We start from the raw sequence: 18,955 nt of genomic DNA, 5'->3' as shown, positions 1-18,955 counted from the left end.
AAGCGAGAGCATACCGCGTCATCATCAACCGAGCCTCAAACCGAACCTTATGACAAGACTTCTAGCCGCCACTGTCTGACGACCGCGCCTCCAAGGGGGGCATTGGTTCGGAACACATGGCCCGGTTACCGTCTCGGTAACCGAGGCCTCTAAAAAATGATATGCTGGCCATTTTTGGTTGAACAAAATCAAAGACATCCTGTGAGAAGGATCTCATTTCCCGTAACATTTATTCAAGATTCTATCTTATGATATTTTAATGTAATTCAAGTTCTTGGAATTTATATTTTAGAAACCTTCATGTACTTTATTATTCATACTTTTGCTTACATTGGCAATGGAATACAAAAGGAATAATGGAGGTAAAATTGTACGTGTTGCATTCTTGGAGGGAAGCATTAGAGTCAAAAGGATTTTCAGATAAGTAGGAGTAAAACTGAGTATATGGTGTGCAAGTTTAATGGTACCAGTAATGCGCATGAAGAAAGAATGATGATACAAGACCAGGAGATATTAAAGAGTTATCATTTTAGGTATTTAGGCTCAATTGTTAGTAGAGATGGAGAGATTGCTGATGATGTGACCCATAGGATCCAAGTGGGGTGACTCAAGTGGAGAAGCGCTACTGGTGTACTATGTGACAAGAAGGTACCCGCAAAATTGAAGGGAAAATTCTATGGAACTGCCATAAGACCAGCGATGCTTCATGGGGCAGAATGTTGGCCTATTAAGAAACAACATGTGAGCAAGATGAGTGTAGCGGAAATGAAAATGTTGAGGTGGATGTGTGGTAAGATTAGACGAGACAAGATTAGAAATGAAACAGTTTGTGAGATGGTAGGTGTAGCACCTATAGAGAAGAAATTGAGGGAAAATAGGCTAAAGTGGTTTGGGCATATCTCCCGTAGACCAAAAGATGCAGTAGTTAAGAGAGCGGATAGGATAGCTCTCGGTAGCAATGTTACAGAGAGGGGTAGACCTAAATTGACATTAGATGCTGTAGTGTGCAAAGATATGAGTATAATGGGTTTGTGTGAACATGTAGTCCTTGACAGAGCTCAATGGAGGAAACAGATTTATGTAGCCAACCTCAAATGATTGGGACGTAAGACTCGATTTGGTTTGGTTTGAGAGAAAAAAAGAAGAGAATAGGACCAAACGGAGCATATTAAGGAATAGTAAAGCTTAATCTTTATTTTTCTCACATTTTCCTTCTTCATTGCTAGTGTTTTTCTTTTCCTTTTTCTCACTTTCTTTTATCTTTTCATTATTCTCTTTTAACTTATGGTCACTGCACATTTTTTGGTTCATATTTTGTTGTATAAGGCCCACTGTCTAGCTCAGGGCGTAGCCCAATTTTCCCAAAAATTATTCAATGCCCTGCACCGTAATGGGTGTCCCAATCTCATCATTCACCACATATTTGTGAGATTCTCATTACAGAATATGTGGAACCCACAAAATGAATAGATTTTGGTCACTTGGTGTATTTTGGCCAAATAATCCAAATGATTTTTTTTTGTTTTTATTTAAAAAATATCGCATTTATTAGTTTTGCATTGATTTTTTTTTAGGTTATTGTTTCGTTATGACAGGAGGAATCTAAAAAGTAATATTTTCGTCTTTATTAAGCAAAATTAGATTTTGATGTTAATATTTTATTTTTTAGATTCCTCTCTCTATAACGAAGCAATTAATCTATGAAAAATTAATGCAAAACTAACAAATGTAATTTTTTTACATAAAAATAAAAAAAAATTATTTGAATTATTTGGCCAAAATATGCCGGCACTAGGGTTAATTACTCCTAATTTTCTCACACATTTACTCCCAATTTTCTCACACACACACACGGCAGCTGTAAATTCTCTCCCCTCTCTGTCTGTCTCTCTCTCTCCGTATGTTTCAAAATCACACACATTCATACAGACGTGCACACAAACATGGAAGCTAGTAGCAGCAACAGCACCACCACCGGCGACAGCGGCGAGTTTAAAGCAGAAGAGGCCGTTGGAGGCAACGCCGAAGCGCTTCAAGCCCTTAGGGAACTCATCACCTTCCCGCTCCTCTACTTCCTTCAGTCTCGAAAGCTCGGCCTAAGAGTATATCTCTCTCTCTCTCTCTTCGAGATTATCAATTGATGATAGTATAACTTCTAAATTGATGTACTTTCTTCAGTGGCCTCGAGGTTTGCTGCTCTACGGCCCCCCTGGCACGGGAAAGGTACCATCTTTGTATTCAATTTTTATGTCTATCTCGTGCTAACTGGTGAAAATATCAGCTTAATGATTGGTTTCGAATCTCTCTGTTGTCGATTTTTGAAAATTTTGTCTTTTTTTGTTTTTTTTGGGGCCTCCCCTGTTCTTTTGAATTGTCTCAGACGAGCTTGGTTCGAGCGGTGGTTCGCAAATGCGGTGCACATTTAATTGTTATAAGGTACTGGATTCTTCGTGTTTGCACATTTTGTTTCCTTTGACTTTCACACAACAATAACTCAGAGATGCTCTGGTAATTAAAGAATGGTTTGTGCAGTTGCTATTGCTTCATTCCTTTCACATTGTTCGACATCTTGGGTGACCATGAAGGTTTGGTCATCTGATGGTATTGTGTATCAAATCTTCCATAGCCTTAGATCATTCTGAATATGGACATTAAGTTTATGTTTGACAGAACGACGTAATGTAACAATTATACCCAAATATAGTAGAAACTAGGAGACAAACAACCGAAAAGGCCTTGCCAAAAAGTCACAAAAAAGCTAGGCCAGGCAGAGCATTCCTTCAAAATAGGAGAATGGGAAAGTATAAAAATATAGTCCAAAGTTTATAAAAATTCACTAAAGATAACCAAAAAGACACTAAAAGACTTTCTTTCTGATTCCCTTCGTCGAGCCGAATGATGTGACATAAAAGTATACCCAAATTTAGTACAACTTAAGAGAACACAACAAAAAAGACCATGCCAAAAAATCACAAAAAAGTGCTTAAAGTGAGCCCTAATTAAGTAATTATACTGGACTACTGGTGAGCAGATTAGACAAAGGTACTGTATTCCATGTTTTGTGGATTGGTTATGTAAGGATATGTAGGAGGATACGTGAGTAATCACATGGGATTATATTGAGCTGGTTACCCAAGGTTAGTGTATTCCATGTTTTGCGGGATTGGTTATGTAAGGATATGTAATCTCTCCTCTGTTTGTTGTATGTTTTAATGACGAGAATGCAGTCTCTTTGGATTTGTTTCCAATCCGATTTCTACTCCGGAAATGAAACATAACCTACATGAAATGGTGTCTGATGGGAAGTAAGTATTGAGTATTTGTCAAAATGGTCACTGTACGGCAATTACTACAGTTACCATTCTTGCCTTTTCAACAATGACATCATTCAGATTGGCCCTTGAGGCCTTGAAATGCTAGAAAATAAAATGGAGCTCTAAATTCCATTTGGAATGTCTGCTCTCCGATAAGTTATTTTGTGAGGTGTGGTAATTTGTGTTATTATGGTTTGTGGCGTGTATCTTGCAGTCCCCATGCTGTTCATAGGGCACATGCTGGAGAAAGTGAGAGAATTTTGCGAAACGCTTTTGCTGAAGCATCATCTCATGCAAAGTTGGGCAAGCCATCGGTTATCTTCATTGATGAAATTGATGCACTTTGTCCTCGCCGTGATTCTAGGCATGTGATAACTGACTGAGCTTGAGCCAACTATGAATTATCTTTTCGATTGATATACATTCTATAGGTTGTACTTGCTAATGATGATGAGTTTGGTAACAAAGTACTTTCTCTTGATTAACTGACCATTTCTTTGTTCTCTAGCTATCTTGGCGAAACTACTGAGAAAAGTGAGAAAAAAACAATATTCAGAGTAGAGAATCATGCCATCATCTATATGCACCTGCTTACACAATTCATTTACTCTTGAAATGCAGAAGAGAGCAAGATATTCGTGTAGCATCTCAGCTTTTTATGCTGATGGACTCCAACAAGCCATCAGCAAAATCTAAGCTGCAAGTGGTTGTGGTGGCATCAACAAACAGGTTAATGCTGTACTTATTTGTGCTGAAGGCCCACGTTGTTGCTGGATAGTTGTAATTTGTTGCTGGATAGTTGTAATTTGTTGCTGGATAGTTGCATTTGGCCATTCTTTCATTTTATTTAGAAACCTCAAAGAGTGTACGAATGTTTCTTTGAAGTACTGTGGTAAAGGGTTTCATTGTAGTCTTGCAATTTAAATTGGTAAAGGTTGGCCCAGGATTCAATTTTGTTAGCCAATAACGGATACTTTGTAAATTGTTTTGTATCATGGGAAACATCTTCATTCTATGTTACTTGACTAGACTTTTTCATCAAAATTATCAGATGATTTTATTCATCAATCAATGCATCAATTTTTTAGAACTTCCTTTGGTATTTATATCTATGTTCTCGATCGTATTCGTTGAACGAAAATTTTTTTTTTGATAAGTGCACAATCTTTTATTAAGCTCTAACCAAGAACAAAGAACTAGGGATAGGCTTCCTGACAAGACACAAATTACAGTAGCTACTACAAAGTAGGAAACAAGAACAACAATCCTACCCTATCTATACAGATTGTAGAATCCTATCTGATTGCCCTCGCATCTCACAAATGTATTTGTTTTGAGTGGAGTTTTTCATCTTCCTTCTTGAACTAAGGAAATCCCAGATGCCATTTATAATCCTTTCAGCTACCTGAGCCAATGTTTTCAAATCGGGATACGTATCGTGTATCGTTTTTTCACTGGTATAGTTTGTATTGAGATACGTAGCGTGTATCTTGAGATACGTTTACTAGAAGAGTAGGAGTTTCTATTGTGTAGTTGGACAATATTTTAGGAAGAGTGAGAATACTAAAGACAAGAGTGGGGAAGAAAAGTATTTGAATTGCACTTGAACTCAAACTTTTTTTTGGCTTGGTACAAATGGTTAGAACCCATGCCTATTTGTACTATTTCATGGAAGACTCTAGTACAAAGATATTTTCATACAAGATAAACTTTGAGGTAATTCTAGAATTACACATGAGACTAATTCTCACAAAAAAACTCTAGATATTTCACAAGGATATTCTAGAGCTTCTGAGCCAGATATTTTAGAGTTTCTAAAGATTAGATATTTATATCTTTTTCGATAATATCTATCATATTTGGGTTTTGTCAATTGTAACTTTGTCAAAATACTAAATTTAGTTTATGTTTCAACAACGTTAATCATAATTAAAATATAATTAACTAGTAGATACACCTAATAACACCAACAAACTATGCTTACATTTAAAAAAAAAAATTTAAGATGCAAAATTTCAAGTCTCTCAACTGGGACCTATTACATTAAGGCTTTATGTTCCCTTTGTTATTAGGAAAAGAAAAGTAAGACAAAATACAATCGAAGTATGGTTCTTTCTTTTACAAGACCTACATTGAGGTTGAATTTCTATCAACGGGTTTGAAAGATGTCATAATTAGATTAAACGGGTTAGATTAATGCATTTGGGGTTCCGCTTCTTGAAATCAGGGCTGACTTTTTTCGAATAAGTAATCATAGGATACGTATAGAATTAGGATACGCGTATAAATCGTAGGATATGCGGTCGTATCGTAGGATTTTTATACAAAAAGATACATGATGGGATACGTATCGTGTATCGTAGGTTTTTAACAACTATGACCTGAGCATGTCCCTTAGTCACAGCACGAAAGATACGAGAATTTCTCTCCTGCCATAACCCATAAACTGTTGTAGCCAGAGTACATTTCGAACTTATGAAGTTGAGATCTCCCCCAGATACAGAAGTTCGTAACCAATCAAGAACATCTTCTAGTTGGTTAGGCATGGTCAAGACTCTGTTCTTAGCCATCAATTGCTGCCAAACTGCTACAGAATACGAGCATGCAAAGAATAGATGTTGGTGAGATTCCTCTTCATTCTGACAAAAACAACATACCACATCCACTGCCATACACCCCAGCTTTTCAACATGTCTTTAGTATTGAGTCTACGAAGCACAGTCAGCTAGAGAATAAAAGACCAACAAGGAACAATATGACAGCCCCACACAATCTTATGCCAGGGTTGGACTGGAAAATTCTCCCTTATAGCTTCCCATGCAGATTTAGTGTTGAAAACACCACTAGAGTGAGGCAACCAGAGAACAAAATCCTCTCTATCAGGATGAGGGATGAGATTCTGAGGAGTTTGAGTGATAATAGTTTGGATAAGGGGGTTCCATACCCATTGTCGATTATGGAAGCCACCTTAGCTCTAAGAGATCTGCCCACATTGTTCACCACCCTATCACCAAGTCTAGCATACAAGGGACCAATTGGGTGCCAATTATCCCACCACAAAAAGGTTTGCACACCATTACCAATTTGATATCTAATAAGAGGTTGGCCTAATTGTCTGAGACCAAGTAGTTTCCGTTGAACGATTTTGGTTAAATGCGCAAGCTGATGGACTCGTGGTTAAATGTTAGAATTGTCTGTACGATGTCCTACAATGCCATAAATTTGAGTCTCCAGGGGTGGATTTCTTCCCCAAAAAATTAGTCAGTGCGATAATACTGAATAGCTTGATATATATTGTTGGGTCGTTTCCTAACAGCTTAAGCTTTTGCGACAATTGATAACTTAACATGGTATCAGAACTCCTCCAGTTGCGAGAGGTCTTGAGTTTAACTCTCTCTGGTAGCATTTGTTCCCCATTTGCATCATGCTTCTCTCCTTTGCATTCTTTCGCGTTATGTATGTATGTTTGCATCTCCATGTGCAAGATGGGGTTGCACATGAGGAAGGGTGTTGAATATATATGTTGTTGTGTCCATTTCCTAACGTCTTAAGCTTTTGGGACAATTGGTAACTTAACAAATACCATTTTGTTTTTTGTCTCCCAATTTAATCTCTCTCTGATTACAAGTTCTTCCCGCAGTCTTTACCCTTTGTCTTTTTACCCTGCCCCTGAGGTTGTAGCTAATTGTGATAAAGAGAGAAAAAAAAACCCTTTTCATAGTTCTTTGGATGTATCTGGTACATAGTTGTACTGAAGCTCAGCCAATGCATCGGTAGAGGGCTTAAAAGGAATGGCATTGCAAAGTAAAAACCAGTTTTTCTCTTGCTTATTGCTGCGTTGGTGAAGCATCTAAAATCACTTGAAGAATGTTTAATCTGGATAAAATTCCCACACTTAGTTGCATACTACCATGTTTGTTTGAATTTCCAAGCCAATTTGGAGAGAGACCATAGCTAACTCATTTACTGGTGTCATTGTAGGTATTATTGCTTATGCATCGTTCATTAGATACTTAATTTTATTTATTTGGATTTCAGTTTCACATATACCATAAAGTTTATTATTGGTATCTGGTTTTCATGTACAAAGAGTGGATTCAATTGACCCTGCTCTCAGAAGGTCAGGGCGTTTTGATGCCGAAATAGAAGTTACTACACCTAATGAAGAAGAACGCTTTCAGATACTTAAGGTGAGATTTTAACATTTTCGGAGTTTGTTTGTGGAAAGGATTTTGTGTTGCCCACCAGCCGCATGGCCAATGGTTGCTCATCTGGAAAACTCAACTGTTACACAACCTAATGCTAAATAAGGTTCTTATGGAATTGAAGGTGATAGTTTGTTCCCATCTAATGCATTTTGCAGCTTTATACAAAGAAGATTCCTTTGGATACCAGTGTTGATTTGCGAGCCATTGCTGCCTCTTGCAATGGCTACGTTGGGGCTGATTTGGAAGCTTTGTGTCGTGAGGCTGCCATGCGTGCAGTGCAAAAATCTTCAGAAACAAATGAGGAAGCTGGTATGCCTAGCTTAAGAATGGAGGACTGGAAGCATGCAAGATCTGTTGTGGGCCCGAGCATAACGAGGGGTGTCACTGTGGAAATTCCCAAGGTTTCTTGGGAGGATATTGGAGGACTGAAAGATTTAAAGGTACGTGACCGTCAAATGTGTGGGATGCCTTGGCTTTTTTTTACCCTCCACTACAAGAAAAAAGGGCATACCCGGCACTTAGTTGCCGGCATTTGTGAAAAACCCCGGTAAATATCCAAAAGTTACTGTAGCGGAGCAGGACAAAATTACACTATCCCCTCTTTTATCCAAAGCCCTCGTCTGCGACAAAAAGAACCCATCGCAGCCCCCCACAAACCCTCCATCAGAAAAACTCTCTCGCCACAATCCCCCCACAATCCAACGCGACCCTCCTTTCCTCCCCCCTCCCTCTCTCTCTCTTCCCCACCGACATGATCTGAGCCCCCCCTCCGCCATCATTCTGAGCGCCCCGTGGCCCTTCTCCCTTGCATCGTTCCTGCTCCAGTCGTCCGCCGTTCGTCGCCGTTTTCCTCTTCGACCGTTTCGATCTGGTTTTCCTCCGTCGATCAGAGCCCCCATCACCGTTGGTCTGCCGTCACCATTACTCTCAGCGTCGATCTTCACCTACATCCGTTGCCGTTGGCGCCTCAGATCTGGTTTCCTGAGCAGTCGGTCAGAGTACCAGTGGATCTCCCGTGATCTGGGTTTAGGTTTTTTCTCTCCCTGGCGTTGTTGTTTTCGGTTGTGTGGTCCGTCTTCTTTTGCTTGCATATGCTTTTATAATTTGATCTTAGTTTTTGGATTTCCAGTAAATCCGCATAGCTCTTACGCATGATTTCTTTTATGTATTGCCGGAATTCTTAGCGTGTTCTTATTTTGGGTTGCGGCGGGCCCTAATCTGTTAGGGTTAAGGTCATTTAGGGCTGCGATGGGTTGTTTTCAGTTTGTGTTGGTGGCGGTAAGTGTTGGGCTTTGGTTATGTGTCGTTGGCTGACCGATCCGTGTTGGCCACCATTAATATGGGTACGATCCATTCGGCGGTCTAGTCCTGGTTTACAGTATTTTGGTTATTGTATGCACACACAGTTACACTTTCACACATACCCACTGGTCTTTGGAGGTTTGATCGGTATCAGCAGGATCCGAACAACGGCTATCTACACCAGTGTTCCCTTTTTTGGGTAGTGTTAGTCTATTTTAGTGTTTACTGATCGGCCAAGTGTACTTTTGTTTTTACTTTTTGGTCTCTTGAATGTGATTAGGGGTTGGACAAGTTGGGGATGGTGGTTAGGGATTAGAAAGATTTAGGGATTTTTTGTTATATTGTGATTAAATTTGGGGCTTTTGTAGACATTGATTAACAGTTTTACACTCAACATCGGAGCTCTTCAATAAGGCCACTAGATTTTCTGTTTGCTTCCTGTTCTTACTCGGTTTTGTTTCCACAAGGTTTTCCCCCCCTCCTTTATGTGTATTCTCAGATTAACTGATGTGTGAATTAAAAGAATATTGTCAATTTCTGAAAAAACAAAAGCAAAAAAGTATTGTCGTTTTCACTCGAGTTCTTAATCTTAGGCCCAATGTCCTTTTATTACTCTTTGGAATATGTTAGGAATATAGATCTTCTTATGTGATACATGCGAATCTTTAGGGAAGTTTATTAGTACTCAGTAATGGGGGATTGTCTCTGTTGTTGTGAATGCCAAGGAATTGGTCGTATGTTTTTCTATCTTTTCATACGTATCTTAATTATCGGAAAAAAAGTTTTCTATATGTATCCTTGGGGCAATAGTTTGTAGCCTTGCTGCTCTCGTTCTGCCTTTGACGATGGAAAGGATTTTGAAGAAACCTTCTATCATAAAGCATTGCAGCCTTAATTAAGTACATGTATTGTGTTTCTCCCTTTTTCGGTGGTGATCATTCCATGTTCTTCACTTGACCTAGGATTATAGGAAGCTACAAATGTTTGGTTTCTATGCAAAGTCTTAATTATTGACCTGTTGACCATATTGATTCGGTGCTCCTGCTCTTTTATTGTAGCAGTATAGTAATTATATCTTTTCAGAAATGGTAATTTGAACTCGACGGTGTCTCTTTGTGAATGTGATGACAACAGGACTACCTGCTAACTGCTTTTGACAATTTTAGGGCAAATGTGGTTGTGGATGGGAGCACGATTAACTTAGGGCTGTGGGATACTGCAGGTAAGCTTGTTGTATGTATCATTTAAGGTTCCCCCTATTGCATAATTTGGTCAAATTTGATGGTGGATCTATAGCATTTCGATGTTTGAAATTGAAATAGATGAAAGATTTATGCGAAAGGAGGCAGCCATGCCTCAAGCATCACATTGAAGTCGAGGACACGAAATAGATGTGTGCCGAAACTCTTTCAAGCAATAGGTAAATTGGGCTCTTTTTCAAGTTCCTTTTTTGGCTCTTTTGTGGGTGAACTGAGAAATCTATTTACTCACAGGTTGCACATTAACTACCCTATCCGCATACAGCCCTCAAGGTTGAATCCACGTCACTATTTATGCATATATACACATTGCAGGTAATTGGAAGATTATAAATTGAAATGTCTGTTTCTCTCATTCTCTTCCTATGAGATTTTTTGTTTGTAATAGAACCTGATTTTGGCTTTTAGATCTACATAAGAACCTTGCCAAGCATTCTTTGCTAATAGGAAGAGCAAGTTAGTTTATTTCGTTTGTCATTCGAAATAAATGATTGCAGTAGCTAGTGATATTGTTCTATTTGCATGGTCATAAAAGGTTGATATGTTTTGGTTACTATCTATTTCAGGTTTGGTTGGCATGTTACTTGTACGTGTTGCTGAAGCTTTCTTCTTGACAGGTAAAGGTCTTTTTTTCCCGTCTGGTGTGTCTTTTGTGTAAGGCCTTTGCCATGATCTTCTCTCTATGATCCTGCTGCTGTTGTGCTACCTTTCCTCTGCTCCTCCTGGAAGTGGAATATCTCTTTTGCTCAATTATTGAAGTTGGTTCTCCTATTCCTTTGGAAAGCTTAACTTTAGGAGATGCTTTTGTTGTACTTATCCAATATTATGCCTTGGATTGCTGTCCTTGATACTGTTGCTGATTTCATCTTGTTTGATGATATATTTGGTTGGATCTATTGCTGCTCTGTCTTCTTGTTGCTGCTTAATGCTGAATATGTAAGGATCTGTGGCTACTCTATCTTTGTTGCTGCAATGTGGCTGCACTATCTTTGTTGATGAAAATGATTCTGATTTCCTTGTTAGCTGCTATAGTGCTTAGCTCTTGCAAGCTTCTAGTGCTGCTTCATGATATTTTCAACTGGATGTTATGTGTTACAGACTTATAGCTGCTCCTTGATGTTCGCGCTTGGAATGTTTTGCTGTTGGGAAGCTGCTTAGGTTTCATCCGTTGCCATCTCTGGAGTGCTAATAATGTGGTTTTTGCTACTGACTGATATCTTGGCCTTTGACCCCTTGTATCTTTTTGCTTCCAGCACTTCATGTCTTTACCATGTTGCCTTTATTTGGCTTGGATTTTATCTTGGATGTACCATTTGTCGAGTTTTAATAAATTTTGTGGATTTGTATGTGTGTATTTGTTATTTATTACTTATGTGTTTGTTACGTTGAACGTGAGCAGATGTTAATGAATTATGAACAAGTGAAAATAATAGTAAATGGGTAAAATGGCATAAGTAATTTTTTTTTTTAATAAAAAAAGGGTCTATTCCTGAAACGCGGGGATACCAGTATTTAGAAAGAAAAAAAAAAAAGACTATTCCCGGCGTTTCGTAAACGCCAGGAATTCCTTCACCGGCGGCGATATTGATTCTTACCGGAAAACTTTTTCTGGGGTTTCATAAACGCTGGGAATTCCTTCACAGGCAGTGATATTGATTCTCACCGGAAAACTTTTTCCGGGGTTTAATAAACGCTGGAAAAAACGCGGGGATTATTCCCGGCGTTTATAAAACGCCAGGAAGTATTCCCGACCCGGGCAGGTGCGGCGTTCACGAAGAACGCCGGGAAGACTTTTACCGGCGTTTTTTTCACTTTTTTCGGCGTTTAAAAAACGCCGGGAAAGCCGTGATTTCTTGTAGTGCTCTTAGCCTTATTTCTGTTTTTAGTGAACTTATCTTCGCTTCAAGTCAACATATTATGGTTATCGACTCGTTTGGACAAGAGAAACTGAGAGAGTCAACACTTATGGTCCAAATCTGAAAATAAGCCAGTCCAAATTGCCTTATTTTTGTCTTTAGTGAACCCTTGTCCATTTGGTTTATATTTTGTTTTGAGACGAAATAGAGAAGTAAGAACTTTTTACCTTAAGTTAATAAAAAGATTTGAAAAAACCCAAAGTACGACAGAAAAAAGAAGCTGTAAATTATGAGATGCCAATCAACAAATAATGAATTATGTATTTGATGTGAAACTCTAACTGACCTCTAACGACGTCTCCATATGTGGAACAGAAAAAGCTACAGCAAGTTGTTGAGTGGCCTTTAAAACATTCTGCTGCGTTTTCAAGGCTGGGAGTATCACCTGTCCGTGGGATCCTTCTTCATGGACCTCCAGGCTGCTCAAAAACTACCCTTGCCAAAGCTGCAGCTCATGCTGCACAAGCTTCTTTTTTTTCCTTGAGGTTTGATCCTCTTTTATTCTCTTCAGCTTGATAAATGGATTTGGGATGGTTCAAATGATGAACTGGCAAATACTACATTGTGATAGCTTAACCTTTTCATTTTTGGGTGGGGGTGGGGATGGTCAGGAGAAGGTCAATGTCAACTTGAGGGTAGGCATACAGTTGATATGGCTGGCAATAGAGTGAGATTAGTTGGCAGTAGCTTTTTTGGGTATGAATGTGTTGCCTCTCTTTGTTGTCCAAGTTTGCTTCATAATTGGATATTAGCTTTGATTTTAGAAGTTCATTGTTTGTCAACACCTTCCATGTCTTCGAGACATTACCTTTTCCTCTCCCGAGCTTTAGATTTTGGAAACATTACATTCCATTGAGAAATTGTGTTGTCATCCTCTACTGTTCCCGGCCCCTCTTATCACCCCTCTAAATGCTTTGTTTGTTGGTACATAAGCAGCAGGATAATCGTAAATATCCATCCATGTGAATTTGGAATACGACCTGCTATAGCTAGGGGTTTTTTTTTTTTTAAATTTCTGATCAGTATTTTTTATAGTTGGATGTCATGAAAATTCATGAATGATGAATCAGTGGTGCAGAATTATACTCAATGTATGTTGGAGAGGGTGAAGCTTTGTTGCGGAATACGTTTCGGAGAGCTCGCCTTGCAGCACCAAGCATAATATTCTTTGATGAGGCAGATGTTGTTACTGCCAAAAGGTTAGCGTTCTGTCTTCATTTGGTTGGGCACTTTTTATTGTCAATTAAAACTGAACATGACTTGTCTTTACACAAGGATAACCTTCCTTCTTTTACTTCAAGTTTTAGGTTCATGTAAGTGTCAATTTTGGTATGTGCAAATAAATGGAGGTTTTATGATGTCATCACGTGCAGTGATAGTTCAATGTTTGCGTGCATGTGCGACCTAATAAGTACTCTTGCTTCACAAGTCTTTCCTCCTTTTACTTCGCTTTGTGAAAAAATGACAAACAGCATGGTATGTTAAAATCTGCTGGTAGGCAAATTCATTTATGCTATTGTTGACGCTTGTCTAGTTGTCTTCCTCTACTTGTTTGAATGGGGGGTTTTTTTTTTATTTTTATTTTTGATAAACAATGGGGGGTTTATTTCATATTGGTTTTATTGTTTCCTTTTGTCACTCTCTTTCCTTTGGCAGAGGAGGGAAATCAAGCAGTAACATCGCAGTGGGAGAGAGGCTTCTATCTACTCTACTAACTGAAATGGATGGTTTAGAACAGGCAAAAGTAAGCATTGAACTTCGTAAATGAATTTGATCCCAATTGATTTCAAACCATCACCTTTTGGAAATTACAGGTGAGAATTAAGTCAATTAACAAACTAAACTTAATTTTTGCTGATTTCTTCCGTAGGGAATTTTTGTTTTAGCAGCCACAAATCGCCCTCATGCTATTGATGCCGCACTTATGAGACCTGGACGCTTTGATCTTGTAAGAATTTTTTCTCAGAACTCGTCCCTGGTTTCTTTTCCTTTTAGGATGTGTTTGGTTCGATGGAATGGAATTGACGACGGAATTGAAGTTGGAATGGAATTGGAGGAAATGAGATTGGAGTATATTTCCATTCCCAAGTTTGGTTGTACTTAGGAATAGCCATTCTTATCCGTAATGGAATGACATGGCAATAGTAGTTTTTGGTGTGGCAATAGCAATTTTTGGAGTGGCAAAAGTAATTTTTAGTGTGGCAATAGTAATTTTTGGTGTAGCTATAGTAATTTTTGGAGTGGCAATAATGAATCTTAGAGTGGCACTAATAATTTAGGTGTGGCAAAGAAATGGAATGATCATTCCTTAGTTTTTTGAGTGGAATGATCATTCCTTAGTTTTTTGAGTGGAATGACAATTCTTTTACTGAGGTGAATAGTGATTTCATTTGGAATGATCATTCCATCATTAATGGTGAACCAAACATGAGAATAAGAATTTCATGGAATAACCATTCCATTCCAACGTTGATTCCTTAATTATATAAGATCCTGTTAATTCCCGAAGAAAGAAAATGAATCGGCTGCAATTTTCATGCAACCTTCTCTACCACTTGCCTTTCCAAAATTGGTTACCCAAGGTGAATCTTGACATGCCCAAGTAACAATTTTTATTTTTATTTTGACTAATATTGTGGCGACTTAAAGCAATAGTTTCCCTCTAACTATGTCGGTATTTGTAGGATTCTTGGATATGACTGTGGTTTGTTCAAGGTTTTCCTTTTCTAGTGTCTTTTTTTATTGACTAATATTGTGGTGACTTCAAGCAATCATTTCCCTCCAACTAGGTTGGTATTTGTAGAATTCTTGGATATCATTGTGATTTGTTCAAGGTTTTCCTTTTCTAGCGTCTTGCCTTTTTTCTTTTTTGATTGGCGTCGTTTTTTTTGAAAGCCAACAACTTTCATTTTCTGTCCTCTCTTTTTTTCTTGCTTATTTTTGCGTCCTAGTGAGCAAAGCAGAGCAATATTTTGATTAGTGTTGCTAATTTCTCTCCAATGAAATTTTAGGTTCTTTATGTGCCGCCACCTGATTTAGACGCTCGATATGAGATACTTAATGTACATACTCGTGAAATGAAAGTGGACAATGATGTTGATCTCAAACAAATAGCAGAGGATACTGAGCTTTTCACAGGGGCGGAGCTTGAGGGATTATGCAGGGAAGCTGGAATCGTGGCTCTGAGAGAGGACATATCTGCCACTGTAGTCTGTAATCGTCACTTCCAGACTGTGAGGAAGTCATTGAAGCCATCTCTAACTATAGAAGAAGTCAATGTGTATTCTTCGTTCATGAAGAACCCTTCTCTAATTTCCTCCGGCTCATTCAGATCCAGTGGTAAAGACAGCAGTGAACACAGTAAGAGTTTGGTGGTTCCCGTTTCGATGAGCTTATTAAGCTTTCTTTTACTTGCTGGTGCAAAGTACTTTTTCATGCACATTAGTCGTTTGCAAGATGAACTAGCCACAACGTGAAGAATTTACCAATGCTGCCCTCCATGACTGGTGAGCCTCTCTCTCTCTCTCTTCCCACCCCCCCCCCCCCCGCCCTTATCTTTTTATTTTTGGCTAAATCTCTCTCACCATCATCTTGTCACAATTGTTTGCCTGATCAGAAAATATGATGTGTTGCATAAAGCACAACTACCATAACTCTATGTAGAAGTTCCACTATTTTGAGCTTTTGTTCTCTGAGAGTTTTACACCAAGAAGAGCTATTCTCTGGGGAAATTTAGTCTAATTGGTATTCTTTTCATGCTTGATTTTTCTGTTTTCGAGAACAAAAATGATGAGAAGTTCGAAAATGCCCATGGATTTCATATAGTCTTCAATAGCCTGAAAACCAGTTTTCGTTAATCTGGAAATGCGCAAGTGTTCCCTTAGGAGCAGAGCATTTTCAGAAAACTTTCCAGAAACACTGTTTGTTAAACAAGTTTTCCATATCAGTTTTCTGCTCGACATAACCGATAACCGAAACTGTCTTACAATGGCATAGAGAACTACTAAGTTGGTAGTTTCTGAATTATCGAAAGGGAAGCTCCTGGATTTGGATCACTCTTGATGGACCACTCTTTGTATTGAATTTGCAGGGTTGAATCTAATCCCACCCACACCATAAACAGATGTCCTAGCCGATCCATTTCAAATCCTGTTCCCCTTTGGCGCTTTCCATCATTCAACCAAAAGGTTCCTGTTGAAAATCCTCTTAGATCTCCTGGAACTCCTAGTTGCTGCACTGTGAAAGAACCTCTGACGTAGATCCTTGTTTTTTGATATTTATTTGTTTAGCCTAGATCTTCTCTCATTTTTTGAATATATTCCAATGGAAAGTTTCTGGGAAGCAGAAGCTGTTTACCTTGCCTTGTTAAAGTCCAAGATTTTGCTTGATTGTGTAATACTGCATCACAAATCAGGATTCTTTCATTGTGATGGTTCCCGGTGTCCCTCATGTGAGTCAAAAAGGAATCCATGACCATCCCATCTGTTGGGAAACCGAATCCCCAAGACCCAGTAATGACGCGTACAGATTAGACAACAAAAATTGTAAAACCCTATAAAGCGGAATTAGGGTTCTACCTCAACTCCCTGCGACACGAACGCTGGTTGAACTTGTTATAGCACGTCTTGCTATAAACCACGAATACTGCTCGACCGTACCTTACGATCTTCTATCGTATTCCTTGCACGTCTAGAACACGAACCAAGTGTGGACTCTTTCGTGATCTGTTTGCTCTCTCTAAGCCTGCCTCTATTTACTGAATAATAGAAAAACATCCATCATGACCTAAAGAGCATAACGTTTATATATAGGGCTGCGATAGGGACCTAAGGAGTAATAAGTCTGGGCTCCCAGTGTAAATAAGAAAACTTAATCCCACCAGGATTCTATTTCTTATTTCACTAATTATAATTCACCCCACTACAGAATTATAATTGCACTCCCGTCCTTATCTCAATTATATTACGAGCTCCATGATATTAAATACTCATTAATCTCCCCACGTTAAGATTACAGATACCCGTTAATTAAAATAAATTACTAACAATCTCCCACTTAATCAACATCTTAACTTGAGACTATCCGCTTAACTTATTCGATATGTCGGATACAAATATCCACCTGCAGGGTTTGACATAATCGAAACTTATAAGCTTACTCAAGGGGTATCATCAATCCCTATCGGGACGTGGATTCCATTAATAATTAATAGTTGTCATATACATAATGTTGCTACCCAATTCACCGAGACTATTGACCGTACAAAGATCTCACTCTTTAATGAATCAAAGTCAACAACATTAAATATATACTTCTAATAATTATCTTTGAATTAAGAGCATAAGTATTCATAATAACCATGAGATTCCAATTGTCTTATAAAGTTAGTATAAAGACAATTACCTCAATACGGTCCCGTTCAATACACACAAAATATACTAGCACAATGAGTTGGAATTAACACCATTCCCTGTAGTCAAGAAAAACCTACTAAAATATTGTGCTACAGTCCTACCGATGGTGTGTCAAATTCCATCTAAGACTGTGAACCATAACTTATATTCCACAAGAACCGATGATCCAATCTTCTGTGTGTAAGCCGTACTCTACACACTGGATTATCTACTACGTAGAATAAAAGACACACATGCACAACATACAAAATTATCATGCAAATATTGCCCATAAAAGATTCTCATCAAAAATGGATAAAACTGATTAATAATTAAATATTAATCCATCATATAAAAACATAACTTTTACATAATCTCCTAACAAACTCCCACTAAGACTCAAAACCATACTGTCATGCATCTCACTCCCATTCCTTCTACGTGACTATCAAAAGTCTTGGCTGGTAAGCTCTTCGTAAAAGGATCTGCCAGGTTATTCGCTGATGCAATCTTGGTCACAGCAACATCACCTCTCTGTACGATCTCTCGAATCAGATGATACTTACGCTCAATGTGTTTGCCCTTCTTGTGAGTCCTTGGCTCCTTCGAATTAGCAACTGCACCGCTATTGTCACAATAGAGTGTAATGGCTGATTGCACTGAAGGGACCACTTCCAGATCCAACAAAAAGTTTCTAAGCCAAACAGCCTCCTTGGCTGCTTCAGAAGCTGCCACATACTCTGCCTCCATGGTAGAATCAGCAATGCAAGATTGTTTGATACTCCTCCAACTTATAGCTCCACCTCCCAAGGTAAACACATATCCTGAGGTAGACTTTCTGGAATCCCTATCTGACATGAAGTCTGAGTCTGTGTACCCATGAGGTACCAGACTATCTGACTGGAACACCAACATATGATCTCTAGTTCTTTTCAGATACTTGAGTATATGTTTCATTGCAGTCCAATGTTCTTGCCTTGGATTAGACTGAAATCTGCTAACCATGCCAACGGCAAAGCAAATATCAGGTCTAGTACACAACATAGCATACATAAGGCTTCCTACTGCCGAGGCATAAGGCACTGCCTTCATTTTCTCCATCTCTTCAAGTGTTTTAGGACACTGATCCTTGGATAGATTGATTCCATGTCTAAAAGGGAGGAACCCTTTCTTGGAATCTTGCATGCTAAAACGGGCTAGAATGACATCGATATAAGTAGCTTGTGATAAGCCCAACATCCTACTCTTGCGATCTTGTATAAGCTTAATCCCTAGGATGTGACCAGCTTCTCCCAAGTCCTTCATTTCGAATTGGCCGGATAACCACACTTTCACTGAAAATAACACTCCCACATCGTTTCCGATGAGCAGGATATCATCGACATATAGTACTAAAAACACTACAACTTTTCCGTTGCACTTCTTGTACACACATGACTCATCCGGACATTGATCAAAACCAAAAGACTTGATTGCTTGATCAAAACGAATGTTCCAAGATCTAGATGCCTGCTTAAGCCCATAAATAGACTTCTTAAGCTTGCACAACATGTGCTTCTGACC

At 38.7% G+C, this 18,955-nt stretch overlaps 2 protein-coding genes and 1 long non-coding RNA gene across 3 annotated transcripts; 2 read left to right on the top strand and 1 right to left on the bottom strand.

Moving 5' to 3' along the window:
* Positions 1-1,839: 1,839 nt before the first annotated feature.
* LOC131301475 (cell division control protein 48 homolog B-like) lies at positions 1,840-16,476 on the top strand. Its single transcript, XM_058327796.1, has 13 exons — positions 1,840-2,102; positions 2,179-2,223; positions 2,381-2,436; positions 3,529-3,678; positions 3,936-4,043; positions 7,405-7,504; positions 7,678-7,962; positions 12,315-12,484; positions 13,070-13,198; positions 13,656-13,743; positions 13,870-13,947; positions 15,011-15,505; positions 16,090-16,476. The coding sequence occupies exons 1-12, from the start codon at positions 1,944-1,946 to the stop codon at positions 15,473-15,475; spliced, it is 1,833 nt and encodes a 610-aa protein (XP_058183779.1). The 5' UTR covers positions 1,840-1,943; the 3' UTR covers positions 15,476-15,505; positions 16,090-16,476.
* LOC131301476 (uncharacterized) lies at positions 4,482-7,382 on the bottom strand. The gene is made up of 2 exons (XM_058327798.1): positions 5,696-7,382; positions 4,482-4,719 (listed from the first exon to the last, which is right to left on the bottom strand). Exons 1-2 carry the CDS (start codon positions 5,984-5,986, stop codon positions 4,591-4,593), a joined length of 420 nt encoding a protein of 139 aa, XP_058183781.1. The 5' UTR covers positions 5,987-7,382; the 3' UTR covers positions 4,482-4,590.
* LOC131301477 (uncharacterized) lies at positions 10,068-11,500 on the top strand. The gene is made up of 3 exons (XR_009191288.1): positions 10,068-10,244; positions 10,318-10,700; positions 11,190-11,500. It is a non-coding gene; the product is annotated as an uncharacterized LOC131301477 (long non-coding RNA).
* Positions 16,477-18,955: the final 2,479 nt, after the last annotated feature.

Source organism: Rhododendron vialii, chromosome 9a, assembly GCF_030253575.1.
Source record: "Rhododendron vialii isolate Sample 1 chromosome 9a, ASM3025357v1".
Classification (NCBI taxonomy): domain Eukaryota; kingdom Viridiplantae; phylum Streptophyta; class Magnoliopsida; order Ericales; family Ericaceae; genus Rhododendron; species Rhododendron vialii.
Note: the sequence above shows the minus strand (reverse complement) of the source record. Positions and strands in the feature narration are given on the sequence as shown.

Coding starts and splice junctions, on each gene's coding strand:
- LOC131301475 (XM_058327796.1), top strand. CDS start 1,944: ATGGAAGCTAGTAGCAGCAACAGCACCACCACCGGCGACAGCGGCGAG. Junction 7,505..7,677: donor AACGCTTTCAGATACTTAAG/GTGAGATTTTAA, acceptor TGCATTTTGCAG/CTTTATACAAAGAAGATTCC. Junction 13,744..13,869: donor ATGGTTTAGAACAGGCAAAA/GTAAGCATTGAA, acceptor TTTCTTCCGTAG/GGAATTTTTGTTTTAGCAGC.
- LOC131301476 (XM_058327798.1), bottom strand. CDS start 5,986: ATGGCAGTGGATGTGGTATGTTGTTTTTGTCAGAATGAAGAGGAATCT. Junction 4,720..5,695: donor TGACTAAGGGACATGCTCAG/GTCATAGTTGTT, acceptor ACATTGGCTCAG/GTAGCTGAAAGGATTATAAA.